Source organism: Pyrgilauda ruficollis, unplaced genomic scaffold (assembly GCF_017590135.1).
Source record: "Pyrgilauda ruficollis isolate IOZ18807 unplaced genomic scaffold, ASM1759013v1 scaffold16, whole genome shotgun sequence".
Lineage (NCBI taxonomy): Eukaryota > Metazoa > Chordata > Aves > Passeriformes > Passeridae > Pyrgilauda > Pyrgilauda ruficollis.
In genome coordinates this window covers 13806532-13822989 of record NW_024514764.1, presented here as the reverse complement: position 1 = coordinate 13822989, position 16458 = coordinate 13806532, and the positions used below count along the sequence as shown (strand labels likewise).

Below are 16458 nucleotides of genomic sequence, written 5' to 3'. Positions count from 1 at the left end.
CCCTGAGATTTCCAACACTGGTGCCCTGCTTCTCCTGTGCAAATACACAACAGGGGCATATCCAAATATCCCCAAGCCTCCCCAGCCTGAGAGGACATTGCTGATCTCTTTCTTTAGCCTTTCAAAACTGACTATCCCTTAACATCACAAAAAACGGAAAGAAAGAAGTCCTGTGACCTGAAGGAGAAAAAACCCAGTAAATCTTATTTTATGGGATGTCCTGTCCCAGCATGGGGAGGAGGGGACTGGAAGGACACCTGCACGTGACATCTTGAACCCTCCCTGCCTCGAGTATGATGGCATGAAGGAAATTGTACCACACATCATGTGGTACAAAATGGAACCAAACTCCTTGAAATGACTTAGAAGGTCAAGCAGGAGAGTTGTTATAAAGCCAGGTACTAATCTCTGCTCTCCAAGACTGAAGTGTTAAAACACATAAGAGATAAGTAAATATAAAGTTGATATGGTGGGTGAATAAAACAAAGGAGAGAGAAAGCTCTGCCTCCCAAGGCTAAGGACAGGCTCAGTGTAGGTTTATGCCCAGCAAGCCTTGCATTCTGCCTGCTGCCAGGTACAGCTGGCTGCTGCTCTACCTCAAAACATCCATCCTGGCCCTAGGAAAAGATGAAGTCAGAATTCCTGAGATGCTGGGTAGCAGCTATCTGGGCCCAACCTGCCAGCTGAGCTTGAGCTCCCAACTTATGTTTAGACTGCAGACTGCAACTGGATGCCAGCAAGGCTTGAGCTTAACCTGACTCCATGCCTGGCCTGAATCCTGGCACCAGCTGAGATGGGACCAAGTGAGACCAAGTGCCAGTGCAGAAAAGAAGAATCCTCCTGTCTGGTGGTGGTGGCACACAGACCAAAAAAAGGACCTTTGGAGCTGACTCCAAATCTTCTAACCAGCCACAAAGCTGCGACAATCACCATTAAGAACCAGTAACACACAGTGTCTACAGAGCAGTCCAGGACACAGGGGTCCTTGATGATATCACGTTTCAATCTCAATCTCTTCCAATAATCCGAAACTGGTCAGTTTTTCCTTTGTGTACCAGACTGTGTAAGCCAACCACTCAGAAAATCTTTGCATGGGAAGAGTTTCACTGTAATTCTTTTACAACTGTATCACACAATTGGAAACCTGTTAAATACCTCAATTCCTTTAGGCTGTACTTAAAAAGATTTATCAATGAATACAGTAGTAGCTGTTATCAAAATTTCATCAATTACAGTGTCTTCTTGCAGCTTAGAACCAGAACGCCACTCTCCTCTCTGTCACAACCTCTCCAGGCAGCTGCAGTGGTGAAATCACCCTCCCTGCAAGTATTCAAAGAACATGTGGCACTTGGAAACATGGGTTAGTGGTGGCCTTGGCAGTGCTGGGTTAATGGCTGGACTCGATGATCTTAGAGGGTCTTTCCAAGGTAAATGATTCCATGATTCTAAGTTTCTTCCCTGCAAATCTGCTCAGAATTAGCTTTCAGTCCAAGCACTTGCCATGTGTTACATTTGGAGCATCCTATTCAGACTCACAGTCGTGAGAACAGGATTTCTCCAAGGATTCAGGCTGAGCAGCAATCCTTCTAAACTTCTATAAAGTGCCAAGGTTGCAGCACTACAGTCTCTTGGAGAGAGGATGGATTTAGAAACAGTATTTGCTGATGTTTCACAGCTGCAGAGGGACTCACAGCAAACAGGGAAGAGGGAGTCCCCAGCTATGGAGACTAAGAAGGGCCTCACGTCATTCTGTCAACCATAGAATAGCTGGAAATCTACTGTTTTGTTTCAGCTGTGATGAAAATGAAGCAGGGCTGAACTATCCCTGCTGCAAATGGGGAGGACATGAATGCCTCCCCAGAAAACCTCCCAGCTCCACAAAGAACTCTGAGGGAGCGTTTGGCCTTGTGTTTTCCTGTTGGAGCTCCACTCCAACAGGATCTCTTGCAGCAGCCTATTTCCAACAGAATAATTCTGTATCACATTTCTCAGTGGGGTTGAGCAGTAGTCCCGCAATGCCTAAACACGAATTACATTTCCAGGCAAAACAAGCCGGGTGAAGTCACATCACCTACCTGCTCCTGCAGATCCCAGAGACCAGTGAGAGCAGGAATGTCAGCAGCATGCAGGCAGGCACAGAGGCCTGCTTCAGCAGCTCCACGATGATACTGGCCTCCACCCCATCCGACTGCCAGTGGGTCAGCTTGATGGGCCCCTCGTCATACCTGTCTGTCATGAACAGGACCTGGCTCCTGGCCACTGTGTCAAAGATGGCCGAGAGCTTTGATGCATCCTCTGCCCTCTGGCCAGCTGTGTCCAAAGGGGGGTGCAGATGGGAAAGCATAACCTTGCGCTGGTCATAGTACACCAAGATGATTTCTTCCTCCTGAGGGTTCTTAGAGTGTTTCTGAAGGATAGAACAGCTCCAGAATTTGCTGTCTCCCTCTTTGCTTATCTGGATCCATGGCTCATGGCAGAATATGGTCCCAAGGTCTTCCAAGAACTCACTGAGACTCTCTTCTTTCCCCTGTTTGCTATTGCTCCATGAGCCAAGCACAGAAACACTGACTTTAGTCACGCGCTGAACTTCCCCAAGGTACTGCTTCACCTGGACAGGGATAAAGGGGAAGTGTACCACAGCAAGGATGACAGCAGAGTTCTGCTCGGAGATCCAGCGGCCGATCAAAATGCCGCTGTCCGCTGAGGAGCAGCACACTGGAAAGAACACCTTCAGTACCATGGCAGCGACCCTGCAGGGACGTAAACCTGTCAATAAACACAAAAATTAAACTTGAGGATGGTGATTGAACACAAGGAAAATCTGAGCTGGCCAAAGCCACCAGAGAGGAGAACTAAGCATGTTCGAAAACACTAAGCTTAACTACATGAATAATGACATTAGTGACAGCCAACAGCCATACACACATGCAGGAGGTTCCTGATGATCTGCAGTCTTTGAAGTGAGGGAAGGTGAGCCTGGAGTTTCCCAGTAAAGCCCTTCTCCCAGTTCTGGAAAGGTCTTTCATGGTGGTACACAGATAAGCACAGCCCACCAGACCAGCCAAGATCTGGCATTCACCCAGCCTTAGATCTTGGATCCCGCACTGGGTGTGCTGGAGCACCTCCTAGAGAAGGGACTACATCATAGCTCACCGTGGTGCCTCTGGGGAGTATTTCCTGCCGCTACCAACACTCAAACACTGGTTCATGCCATTCAGTCTCCTTTACCACCCTACAACCCAGAGCTCTGCAGCAAACTCACAGAGCAACCTTGATCCCATCACTCAGCTCCTCCTGCCTCACTCCTCTCATCTGGAAACTGAGATGATAATTTTGACAGAAGGGACTACAGTGATTAATTGAAGCAGTTTTAATTCATTAGATTCAACAGCCTAAAAGATTAGAAGCACCTCTACTTTATCAGTGCTCTTTATCTTTAGTGCTTTTCTCCCCATCATTAAGAACACATCTCAATGGCCTTAGGAGACTTTTCCAGAAAGGAGCTTTGAGGCAGTTGACAGTGTCTCTTTAAATAAGGTGGAGGTTTCTAACAGGAATATAATTGCAGTAAGGAGGGCGCTGGCGCAGAACAGGCAGCATCCGGCTCCCACTGTCCTTTCCTGTCCTTCAGTGCTTTGTTAGGGATGTGGAACTCTGCAGGCCCCCGAGGCTGCTCCTCTGCAAGGGACCAGTCAGTTGGAAAGGGAACACAGAGGGTATTTACAGCATGGAAAGGATGCGCAGCGGGAAGGGCCTGGTGGCTTCTTCCTCTCCCTTAGAGAGCTGAGCCAGTAAAGCTCAGCACCTGGGAATTTCCTACAGCATGGAGGGATGGAGGAGCAGTTATGGGGAGTGATTAACCACTGGGGTTAATCACTCACAGTGGGGTAATCTGGGGAATTGTGGACTCCCCATCCCTGGAAGTGTCCAAGGCCAGGTTGGATGGGGCTTGGAGCAACCTGGGACAGTGGAAGGTGTCCCTGCCCGTGGCAGGGGGTGGAACGAGATGGTCTGTAAGGTCCTTTCCACGCCAAACGGTTCCATGATCTATGATTCTTCTAAGATCCTGCTTCCTCACAGACTCCAGGTCTCTGAGGTTATCCCTCTGGTCAAAGAAGGAGAAATGAAGTCCCTCTGTGGCCTCCAGATCTTGCTGGGGGTTGGAGGATCTCTGGAGCAGTGAGGGCCAGTGCTGGGTGTGTTCAGGACCTGCAAACACTGTGCTTCCAGCACCACACTGCCAACAAAATCCCTCGGGAGAGGGAAGCCTTGGGATGTACTTTGCAGTTTTGCAGTAAAAGGGAAAACTCAGTCCAAGGAAAAACATCAAAGACAACCCCATGATGTTTTTCCCATTGAAAAAGAGAGAGTTGTTGTGAGTATTGCTACAAGACATTCTCAGTGTCCATGCACAGCTGTCCCTAAAGGTCTGTCCATCCACCGGACATTTCAGAGAGGAATTGTCAACTGACTCTTCATACACACACTTATTTTTCACTGAGATTGTTTTTAAAGATAGCCACAATCCTCTGGGAAAACTTCTCATGGAGTAGAAATACTTGTCATCCTTATCTTCTCTAGTTTGTGAGTTTTTCCTCTGACACCTTCCCCAACTTTTTAAATTGACATAGTTTCATGCACCCATCTCCTCTGGCTATAGCTCAGGTCAAGTGATCTACCCTTTGGCTGCTTGAGACATGGCAGAGAAGATTCTGATAAGATTTTCAGGCTGTACAAAATATCTTGATAGTTGAAAACCCGGCTGATCAACTATTGTTATGTTAATGTTCTCATATTCCCAAATCCATGACTTGTCATGCATCCACCTTATTCATTTCAACAGACTGAAATATCAAATGTCATCACAGTCAACTGCTTCACTGCTGCTAATTTTAATACAAAAATCTTACCATTGCTCATGCAGTCTCTTCATCAAGTGCCTAAAATCACCTATTTCTGCTGAAAACATCCACCTTTCCCTGAGAGCACCAATGCAATGATCTCAGGTCACCAAAATGAACAAAATAAATACCACCTAAAATGTGTTAATGAAACCAACAAATGAATACAGGACCCCAGGGCTGATTAATTCCAGCATTTTTGTTAGAAAAGCAAAGGTGAATGGTGGGATGTGGCCATGGTCTCACCCCAGAGGCTGTCCTGTGGCACCAGGGTGCCAAGGTGGACTGATCCCATTGCAGACCCACACCTGAGCATCCTACAATCCTTGCAGGGGGTTAGGGCCAGGATCTAAAGAATCACAGAATTGTGGAATTGTAAAGGTTGGAATAGTCCTCTAAAACCACCAAGTCCAGTCATTCCCCCAGCACCACCACCACCACTAAACCATGCTCTCAAGTGCCACATTCACGCAGCTTTTTGAACACTTCCAGAGCTGGCATTCCACCACTGCCCCAAGCAGCCTGTGACAGTGCCTGACCATGCTTTGTGTGAAGAAATTTCCCCATCTATCCTACCTATATACAAATTAAACCTCTCCTGGCACAACTTGAGGCTGTTTCCCCTTGTCCTGTCCCCGCTTCCTGGGAGCAGAGCCCGACCCCCCTGGCTGTCCCCTCCTGTCAGGAGTTGTGCAGAGCCACAAGGTCCCCCTGAGCCTCCTTTTCTCCAGGCTGAGCCCCTTTCCCAGCTCCCTCAGCCTCTCCTGGTGCTCCAGCCCCTCCCAGCTCTGTTCCCATCCCTGGACACGCTCCAGCCCCTCAGGGTCGCGAGGGGCCCGGCGCTGCCCCCGGCCCGGCGAGGGCTCCCCGGTCCCCGCGCAGGCCCCGCGCCCGGCCCGGCCCGCCCCGCGCCTACCGCCCGCTCCGCTCCGCCGCTTCCGCCCGCGGTTGCTCGGAGACGCCGCCGGGCCGTGCAGCGGGACGGGCCCGGCCGGCGCCGCCCCCCGCCGCCCGCGTTCCGCGGTGCCCCGGCTCCCCGCTCCCGGCCTGTCGGGCCCCGCCGGCCCCGCTCCCGGCAGCGCCGCTCCCCAGGCTCGTCCCGGCGCCTTCCCGCGGGCCCCGAGAGCGGCGGGGCCGCCTGAGCCGCGCGATAAGGAGCGGCAGTGCCCCCCGCCTGCCCTGCCACCGCCCGCCTGGAGCGGGGCCAGGGTCTCGGCTGTGCTCACGGGACACTGTTGGCTGCATCCCCACAGGCAGGGGCTCACCTGTCCTCACAGGACCCCGCTGTCCTCTGTTCCCAAAATCGAGGGACCCCGCTGTTCTCACAGGACCCCACTGCCCTCATCCCCAAAGTCCAAGGACCACCTTTCTTCAGGGAACCCTGTTGTTCCCCATCCCACTGGCAAGGGACTAGGCTGTGCTGATGGCACCCTCTTGACCCCCATCTTGAGCGCCTCAGTGGATGCCTGGCCCAGCAGAGGCCCACGGGTGCCCACGGGTGCCCAAGAGCTTTGTCCCGTGATCCGGCAGTGGGCTTGGGCCAGTGAGCTTGGGAAGATGCTGGGCAGCATGAGAAGGTCCCACATGGAAAGGGAGAGCAGGTGCAAAGTGGGGGTGGGCTAGATAAAAGGTTTGGGGTTTTAGTTTAGTTGTTGGATGCCACAGAATTGGAAATAACATGGGGGAGATTATTTCTTGTGGGAGGGAGCTCAGCTTCCTGGGGTGGGACAGGCTGATCCTGCAGACCATGCAGCTCCAGTCCCTGCTTTCCTCACTCTGCACGGAGAGGGGTCCTGGAGAGCCCTGCGGGGTGTCTGCTGTGTTCAGTGCCTGTTCCAGGGCCAGGAGGGAGCAAGGCCCTCTCCAGGGATCATTTGGGATGAGAGGCGGTGACTTGGGTCTAGGACATCAGGAGAGACCGATGAGTCGTTAAGCTCCGTGTGCACACCGAGCGCTGGAGCGGGGAGAGGAAAACGCCCGTTCCTGTGCCGGCACACCCTGCCCGCCTTCCCTGGCCCCTGCCGATAAAGGCAGAGGACGTGGCGCTGAGCCCTTCTCTCTGTAGGACAACAGGGCAGCTTCCACCGCAGGACGTGGGGCAGTGTGAGGAGTTCCACAATTCCATATGGAATTTACTCCATGTAGTGGTTGTTGCTTCCCTGTAGAGGTCAGGAATGCAGCACAGAACATCTTACCCTTTTCCTGATGTCTGCTGCAGACTCAATGTGCCGTTCTCTGATTGCAAAACGCTCCCTAATAGCCTGGGAATGAATTAGGACAGACCAGTTGGCTCAATCATGCCAGGCTGGACAGAGCTTGGAGCAACCTGATCTAGTGGAAGGTGTCCCTAGTTATGGCAGGGTATAGATCTAGGTGATCTTTAAGGACCCAATCCAAACCATTTTGTGATTCTATGATTCTGTGATAGAGCATGGACTTCTAGCATGCCCTTACCCCTCTGGTCATGCTCTGGCATCAGGAAGATGGGACCATGGCACATCAAAATGGAGAGAGGAGAAATATTTATATCAGCTTTGGTTATGGCAGGGTATAGATCTAGGTGATCTTTAAGGACCCAATCCAAACCATTTTGTGATTCTATGATTCTGTGATAGAGCATGGACTTCTAGCATGCCCTTACCCCTCTGGTCATGCTCTGGCATCAGGAAGATGGGATCATGGCACATCAAAATCGCATGGAGAGAGGAGAAATATTTATATCAGCTTTGGAAAACACACAAGGAATCAAGGGTTTTGTGATAACAAGTTTGCCGAGGCACCAGTGCAAGGCCAGTTCTGAGTAGCTGGGTGATCCTTTACATACTGTGGTGGGTCCAGAGCTGATCTAGTTCTGGAGAAGCTGGGGGCCATCAAGCAGTTAGGTCTGGGGCAATGTCACATCCCTGGAAATGTCCAAGGCCAGGTTGGGCAGGGCTTGAAGGAACCTGGGATAGTGGAAGGTGTCTCTCAAATGGTCTTTACAGTCCCTCCCAACCCAAACCATTCCATGATTCCATTACAGGAATCTGTGAGAGCAGCGGACTTCTCAGCACACCAATAGATGCACAGCTCAGCGGGGCTGCAGGGGAACCACCCCTCCTCCCCACCTGTGTGTTCGGTTGGGGTCAGCACGTGATGTCCCAGCCTTGGTGGGTCTGTACGGGGGCCTCACACAGTACTTAAAGACTTTGACACAGTTCTCCACTGTGTCTGCCACAAAGAGGTGCCCAGAGGAGGTGCAAGCCACGCCAGCAGGCCTCCGCAGCCCCGTGGACACCAGGCAGATGGGAGCTCCATGCTCTGGGAACAAGTGGACTGTACGGCGTTGCTCGTCTGCCACCAGGATGCTGCCATCCGTGTCCACACAGACCCCAGCAGGGTTGCCAAACTGGTGTCCATATTTGCTGCTGAGGGAGCAGAGGAGCTTACAGCTGCTCATGAAGACCTTGACGTCTCCACACTCCTCGCTCACCACAAAGCCTCCACTGGGCACTGGACTGACATAGCGAGGTCCCTGCAGATTTGGGACACTGTGGACATTGAGTGTCCTGAAGGCATGGTCCAGAGCAAAGCTGTGCACTTGGCCTTGTGCATAGTCTGCTACCAGGATCTTGCCCATGGAGTCTACTCCAATGCCCCTGGGGGAACCAACCTTCCTGATCTTTATCCATTCCCCCTTGGAGAGGCTGGTGTGAGGGTTGAAGACCCAGATGGCTTCATTCACCATGTCAGCTACAGCCACCATTCCCATCCTAGTCACAGTCACATCTTCGGGCAAGAAAATGCTGCCTCCCTTGCCTGTTTGCTGGCAGGGCAGGGTCTGCAGTGTGTGGCCTGTGCTGCTGAGCACGTGGACCCAGGGAGCACTCTCAGCTGTCACGTAGATGGAGCCATCCAGGGAGCAATGGATTCCACTGACACCCCCATAGCGGCTGCCAGTGGGGTTGGGAATCTGCCGGACCAAGTCATCCTGGCAATAGTGGAGGAGGTTCTTGATGTTGTCCAGATCTCCACACAGGCTTTTGGCCTTATCTGCCAGCTGGTGGACCTGGTGCTGGGTCACCATGCCCATGCCACGATGGCTGTGCAGCAGTGGGCTGGCTGACTGCAGTGTGGTAAATGACTTCACCTGGAGGCTGTAGATGGTTTTCAGAAGCTTCTGCTTTAGCTGGCTGGTCTCCAGTGTGTAGTCCATGACAAATCTCTTGTCCCTGTTTGGGGGAAGCAGTTAGGACCATGACTGTCCCTGCCTGCTGCCATCTCTGGGGCTGTGCTATGGTGCTTGCTATCTACCCAGGGTCAAGGTGTTGGTGCTAGTCTGGATTCACTTCATGCCAGAGAGACCACGTCACTTTATTGCCAGCTAATTATGACATAAAGACAAACAAGGACCATGACATAGAAATGAAAGGGTCAGCAAACTGGACATGCAGCTGGAGGAACAAGCCAAAAAAAAAAAAAGTCCAACAGCTCCAACAGCTCAACTGGTGTCAGACATGGCCTGAAGATTTATGTGTAAAGGTGAGGCCAGTGTGTGAACTTATTGAAGGGGACCTCATTCTCCCCAGTTCCTGAGACAGTGACTTCTTTCAGGTCTTTAACACTTGTTACCCCTATTTTTGTGAGCCTCATCTCTCCAAACCAAGCTCAATCCATGATAACACTTGAGTCACTTAGGGTGACCATTCCTTGACTCCCACATGTCAGATGTCAAATGTGGCCAGTGCATGTCTTTGCTCAGGGCAGCCCCTTTCCCATACAAATAGTTTCATAGCATCACAGAATATCCTGAGTGGGAAGGGACACATCAGGATCATCCAGTCCAGCTCCTGGCCCTGCACAGACACGACAACAATCCCACCCTGGGCATCCCTGACAGCACTGTCCAAAGGCTCCTGGAGCTCTGGCAGCCTCGGGGCTGTGCCCATTCCCTGGGGAGCCTGGGCAGTGCCAGCACCCTCTGGGGGATGAACCTTTTCTGATATCCAACCTAAACCTCCCCTGGCACAGCTCCAGCTGTTCCCTGGTCCTGTCCCTGTCACAGGGAGCAGAGATTAGCACCTGCTGATCAAGTTATTTCTGAAGTAGCCAACAACTTGTCAGAAAGAAAAGTGGAGATTCTGCTCTGAAACATACATTCAATCTTCACCATTTTTTTCAGAACAGAGAGCCACCATAAGAACCCAAATTTTTAAGCTAGGCAGTGTTGGGAGCCCAGTGTTACTATGTTCTCCCCAGGTCTGGTTGGAGCATGGTTTACAACACATAGCCAGGAACTGACAAGTGAAATGTTAAGAGAAATATGACCTCATTAAAGCTCCTGGAGAGGCATAGCTTTACTTTGCTTTAAATGTGATTATAATTAAAATTATAATGGGCACACTTGACTGTTTTGAGTTGCTTGCAAGCCATCACTCCACTTTTATTGCCCCATGTCCCATGATTGCCTGGATCATGTGCCTTATGCTGCTCACAAAAGTGACCAGACCACAGCTGAAGGAAGCTAAGGCATACGGTGCCAAATGGTCCTTCTCATGTGCAAATACTGCAACTGTCTAAAAGTTATCCTGGAATAATTGCAGAGTTACCAAATGCAAATACGCAATGGTGGGGATGAAAGAATACAGATGGAAATCCAATTTCTTCTGTTTTGGGGCCTGTAAACAGGTTTTTCTTCCCCATGGTGGTTATGCCTTGTGTCTCCAGCAGGAGAGATCTGCTTGGTGGAAACAAGCCCTCCATATCCCAGGACTGCTTGTCAGGGTCCTCCTTCATAGCTGGACAGAGTATTCAAACCAAGAAGCTGGATTTTACAGATGGGGAAACTGAGTCACTGCCAGAGAGATGATGTGCCAGCTGCCACACACCCCTTATCAGGAGCATCCACCTCACTTCCTTGGCACTGGACACCCAAAGCTGCCATCAGACCCTTGATGATGTGTCCTGAGCCTAGCTTGACCTGCTTGGGGTCCAAACCCAAGAAGAGGGCTCTGACACTGTCCCCCACACAGCTCAGGCCAACCACCTGTGGGTACAAGCTCAGCACCACAGATCCTGTACCTCAGTCCTGCTGTCCTGGGGGCTGCCTGTCCTTCCCTGGCAGCACTGGCCTCCCGCTGGCTCTGTCCTGCTCCCTCGCCGGGCTCAGGGCAGTGGGACCAAGGGGTGTTGTGTTGTTAGTGACGGGCGATTGCCCTGAAGTCTGGGTAAACACAAGAACTCCTTGTGCTGACAACCAGAAGCAGCAAGACAAGGGCTGTTCCATGTGGTTTTTACTCCCTGCTGGTCTCCTGCCCAGAGACAAGGTGCCTTTCTACCAGGATCAGTCTGTGTCCCACCTGCCTGCCCTGCCAGAGGGAGGTACCCAGCTGCCCAGGGGATTTGGGGCTTTTATGTAGAGGCAAAAAGGCTGATTTGCTGCTCCTCACCCTTGACAGCTGCAGGGGTGGGACAGGGACTCTCACACTGTGAATCAGGGCATCTCATGGCTTCACCACTGGCTCCCTGTGTGCCCCAGCCTGGGCACAGTGCAGCTGTGTGCCTCAGTCTCCCCACTTACAAGAAGGACACTGGTGAATTTTGCCATGTCAGGCTTTGAGGTGCAGTGATGAAGAAGCATTTCTAGAAGAGGCAGATCAGCCAGGACTGCTGGAACAGCCCCCCTTTCCATCTCCACACTACTCAACCCAGGCTCCCCACAACTACACAAAATCATGCTTGGAGTTGATGGTGGCATTTATTAGTTCTGCTCCAACAAAGAGGGTCAGGAGTAAAAGCAGAGTTAGCAAGGAGCAGCCTGCAAGGGGCTGCTCAGAACCTGCTCTCCCTCCCTGGCAGTGATTCCTGACAGTGCTTCCTGAGAGTTCCCTCCCCACCTTTGCCCACAGTGAGATCAAACCACCCACCTTAAACCTGGCCAAGTCATGAAGAAGTTTGTGTCTGTTCGTTATTCAGATGGGCCAAAAGTGAGTGAAGTTTTGGTCAGACTCAGACGTGTTTTGGGATGCTTGGAGGGCCTGCATGTGCCTCCCTTAGGGCTAAGGAAGCAGATTGGGTCTGTCTGGCTGCAGGAGCTGTGGGTTGGGGATCTGCCTCCAAAGTCCCAGGGCTGTCTGCTCTTCTCAGCAGGTGTTTAGGGCCCTTCTGGTCCTGGATCAATGTATCCCTGAAGCTCACACTGCCTGCCTCAGACCTATTACAGCCAAAATTACAAAACTAACTTGACATGACAAGCGCTGGGGCCGCTCCATCCGAGCCCCAGCAGGATGGGAGGCAGCTTCAAAAACCATCTCCCAGGGCAACAGGGTCTGACCTTTTGTTTTGCTGTTGTGTGCTCCATCACCAGGATAAACAAACACAGCCTGGCCCTGGGGCTCTCGTTCACCTTTCCAGGACCGTGGCTTTGTCACAACCTGTGCAGAAGCCACCACACAGGAGAGGTCTGTGTCATGGCAGAGCCCTGGCACAGCCCTTGCCCACGCCAGCACTGGGAGCTGCAGGGGTCAAGGACATGGGCATGGTCAGCCTGCTGCTGCCAGAGATGGACCAAGGTCGTGTTCAGTTCAGGCTTTCCTGGAGCACATTCCTTGCAGGTCTAAGTGGCAAAATTCACCCCTTGTGGCTTTTCCTCCCCTGGCAGCAGCTCTTGTTTGTGTGTCCACAAGGAACACATGAGCCCTGGGTCTCTTCCAGTCCCTGTGCCCAGGGAGACAGGCACAGCGCGTGCCTGGCACACTTACAAGTGTGCAGGGAGCCAGCAGGAGATCCCACAGCAGGAGTCAAGGTCATTGCTATCAGGTCACAGACTTGTGGGAAAAAAACTTCAAACCCATCCACTGAGAATATTGCCCGCCTAGAGCACAGCTCTGTGACTAGGGAGAATGTGGGGGGACCCAAAAATCCGCAGTGTCAGTCCAGTGCCACATGTGGGGCTGCAAAAGCTTCCTGTGGCTCTGGTCCCTGCTGGACACCAGAGCACCCCGGCCCCGAGGATCCCAGCAGCCCCCAGCCCGCTCCGAGGGCTGTGGTGGTTTGCTGGGACTGAAGGGACGATGCGGGGACGGAGCGGGGTGGCCGCGGGCGGTGTCGGGCCGGACACGGGCTGGTCATTGCTCCGTGCGGACACCAGGCGGCCCCGCTGGCCCAGCAACCGGCAGTGACTGGCACTGGTCTTCCGACAGCTGGCACGCACCCTGTGTCCGTGTGTGTGCAAGGGAAAGTCGTGTCCCACGACTGTGCGAGAGGTTTCCGTGGGAAGCTGGAGTATCCGCTGCACATCTACACACAGAAAACACGTCCTGGCTGCACACCCCCCCCGCTGTCATGGAATGCTTGCAGTGTCCAGCTGGGGACATGCAGGGGCTTGGGGACACAGCTCTTGGAATCTGATCCCCCACGCAGACTGAGACTGTGCTGGAGCTTCCTAAACTTGGTTCCACGGAGGTGAGAGCAAGAATTCAGCTCCTCTTCAAGCATCACAGAAATCCCTCCAGAAAGGAAAGCTGTAACTACTCTGGTCCCTAAAACTGATCTGACCCTGTCCTCTGATCAGCATGGACAGCCCAGAATCCCTGCTGCTGCTTAGCTAACCAATGGAAAAGATTCTCCAGAATCTGACAAGGGCTCAGCTGGCACTTGAGCTTCTCCCTCTCTCCCTCCTCCTCTGCAGCCTCCCTTGCTCACAAGGCTCACAAGAGGATTAGGAGGCTAATCCTCTTTGGGACATCAAGCTCCCTGTTAAGACTGCTGGGAAGGGCCAGAAGCTGTGAAGCACAGTGGGGCACTGCCACAAAGCCCCTTTCATGCCAGGAGCAGCCCTGTGGATGAATCCCTATCCTGGGCAGCCTCTCCATTGCTGCCAGCCCCTTCTCCACCCAGCCAGAGCACAAGGCTGTCCCCAGGGCCATGGGAGCTGGGTAACGGTCCCATCAGGCTGTCTCCCTCCACCCCATCCTGGCCTCTCCACCTGGTCTGGAAGGCTGGTAGGAGGAAAGAGAAATATTCCCCTGTCCTGGCAGGGAACAGCATCCCAAGGCCATGCAAGAGGTGGGAAATGAACAAAAGCTTTCTGCAAACACAGCTCCATGCTCAGCCCGCTGAGGAGAGCTCTAGATGTCCAGGAGCTCTGTAGAATCCCAGGGGCATGGCTATTACTGGAGCAAAGTGATGTCCTGGAAACATTCCCTTATGGATGATACTGAGCCAACTGGTCTTCCATGAGGGATTGCTCCAGCCCTTCCTCTGGAGAGGAAGGGTGCAGGCTGGCACTGCTGGTGTGCCACAGGATTGTGGCCATTGGCTACAGGTGGGCAAGGAAGCACCTGTTCCTCCACTTTCTGTTCCCACTTCCCACCCAAACCACAAACTGTAAACATCCTTGGGTACCCTGCACCTAAAATCATGGAGGAAATAACAGTGGCTGAGTGCTTTTACTCCCTGAGCCCTGGATCTGGGAAAATGATGTGGGTGTTTTGGTTTTGCAGCAGCTGGGATGGGGGAGCCAGGGCTGCCCAGACACAGTACCCAGCTGTGCTGGTGCTTCTGGGTCTTCTGGAAGCTTCTGCCTTGCAGGAATGTTTGCTCCTTCTCTCTCAACCACTTGAACCTCAGCATCTTCTCCTGCATCCCAAGGCAGCAGTGGGGAGCACTCAGCTGCGGTGCCCTGGCACCACTTGGCATCTCCTGTACTGCCCCAGTCCCATTGGGCATGGGCCCCTTCCAGGGGCAGGGAAGAGGGCAGGAAGGCACGAGCTGATCAACCAGCAGCAGCAGCAGCTGGGATCTCACCCTGCTTAGCCTGCAAAGCCTGAGGGAAACCTCTCTGCTCATCTTGGCTGCCTTTGGAAGCATCGGCCCTGGTGAGAGCCAGAGCACTGCTCTCACCCGCTCCAGCTCTTTTAAGTACTTAAACCCTCACTGCTTCCCTCCATGGGCCTTTGATCCAGCTCCAAAGCTAGAAAGGTTCTGCCCTGGGCAAATACCCAGGGAACTGATCCATTCAGAGGCATCTAGGAGCAGGGAAAGGAAATCTCCAATTGCAATAACAGATGGGAAAACCAAGCAGGGAAATTTTGTAGCCTTTTGTACTGTTTGTCTCATGTAAAGCTGAGGAGGTGGGATAGCTACTCCTCCACACTGGTTACACGCTATGGGGGGATGGTGAAGGCAGATGCTGCTGGAGCAGATCTGGAGCTGCAGTCTCAGGGACTGCTCTGCACTTCAGTGTTTGTGGCTGATGGGGGTTGAAAAGTTCATGTGGGTCCCGAAATACACCAGCAGTGCAGCAGTGTTCCTGTCAGAGCCAGGGGACAGTCACCAGGGCACAGTGAGATGGCTCGAGGCACAGATGCCACCACAGTAGTTATGGTGGGGAGAGTGGTGAGGAACAGTAGTGCTGCTTCCACAATCAGCTGGGAGCAGAGGATCCAAGATAAGCCACAGGCAGTGTGTGGAGTGATGCTTCTGGCTGCCTCTCCTCCTCTTCCTCCCACAGACAAGCTCCCAGGAGGACATGCTGTTCTTCCCCAGGAGCTGCAGTTTGGGTGATGGCAGGCGGAGGCCCGGGCTGGGCTGTCCCTCTGATCTGCATTGCCTGGGCAGATCAGCCCCTGCCAGGTCTCAGCACATCTGTGCTGCTTTCCTGGTGTGCTACCAGCCCTAGGGGCAACATTTGTGCCTCAAGGGGGGGTCACAGCCTCCCCTGCTTGCTCCTACTGTGCTAAAGCTTCCAAGGAGGAACAATGCTGAGAAGAGGTGTGAGGAAGGAGACAAAGGTAATGGTGTTCTCCTGGCACTGTTAGTGCCTTCTAGGACACTTGGAGCTCCCAAGAACAACACAAGTCCTTACTTAAGTTCATGGGGAAAACACCCCCCAATGTGCAGTCATTTGGCAGAAAGAAAACCTTCCCAGCCTTTCCTCTGGTGGGAAGTGCAAGGTGGGTTGGGACACACCCTCTGGAGTGATGAGACCCCTTTGGGGTCAATTCCTGATTTGTCTTCCCAGCTCCAGAGTCGTCTCAGCCTGGTATCTTTCTCTGTCCTTGTCTCACAGTTCAAGTTGCCCTGTCACCGCTGCAAGGCTGGGTCATTGCCTCCCTCCTTCCTGAGATGGAGTAATTCTGCTCCAGGTTGTCTTTGCAGCTTCACATGTCTGCTCAGAAATCTCCTGGCCGACCTTGGCCCTTCTTGAGCCCACGTTTGGTAACTTTCCACTGCTCTGAGCTCCGGCCTGCCCATGTTGGGGTAAGAGAAAACTGGTTATGCTGGGCAGGAACCACTTCTTGTCCCCAGCTGGTTCCACCTGGTAGCCCACAGTTCCGTGTGAGTGCCCAGCTCCCCAGCCTGCTGCAGGTGGGGCCCTGGCACAGTGGGGTGGAACACCTCAGCACTCACCCTCCTGGTCATCTCAGCCTCTGGATTTGTGTGGTCCCAGATCACTTGGATCTCCCTCACCCAGCTGCACATTGCTGTGTGCGAGGGATGAACTCCCCCTGGCAACAAACGTGTCCCCATTTCTTGGTGTCACACCCAGCACCCTGCTGATGCTTGGCAGCGTCCA

The 16458-nt window shown here is 53.0% G+C and overlaps 1 protein-coding gene across 5 annotated transcripts in view; it reads right to left on the bottom strand.

Annotated features, from left to right (window-relative positions):
- Positions 1-5948, bottom strand: part of PIGQ (phosphatidylinositol glycan anchor biosynthesis class Q) — a 37711-nt gene extending 31763 nt beyond the window's left edge. The window contains exons 1-3 of one of the 5 annotated variants that reach the window (XM_041462371.1): positions 5818-5841; positions 4911-5250; positions 2076-2766 (exon numbers count right to left, since the gene is read on the bottom strand). In XM_041462371.1, the coding sequence (XP_041318305.1) occupies positions 2076-2766; positions 4911-4920 (701 nt within the window). In that variant the 5' untranslated portion in view covers positions 4921-5250; positions 5818-5841. Of the gene's footprint in view, positions 1-2075; positions 2767-4910; positions 5251-5817 lie in introns of those variants that run through there. The other 4 variants (XR_005954711.1, XM_041462372.1, XM_041462374.1 and 1 more) reach the window with 4 other exon arrangements.
- Between the last annotated feature and the right edge of the window lie 10510 nt (positions 5949-16458).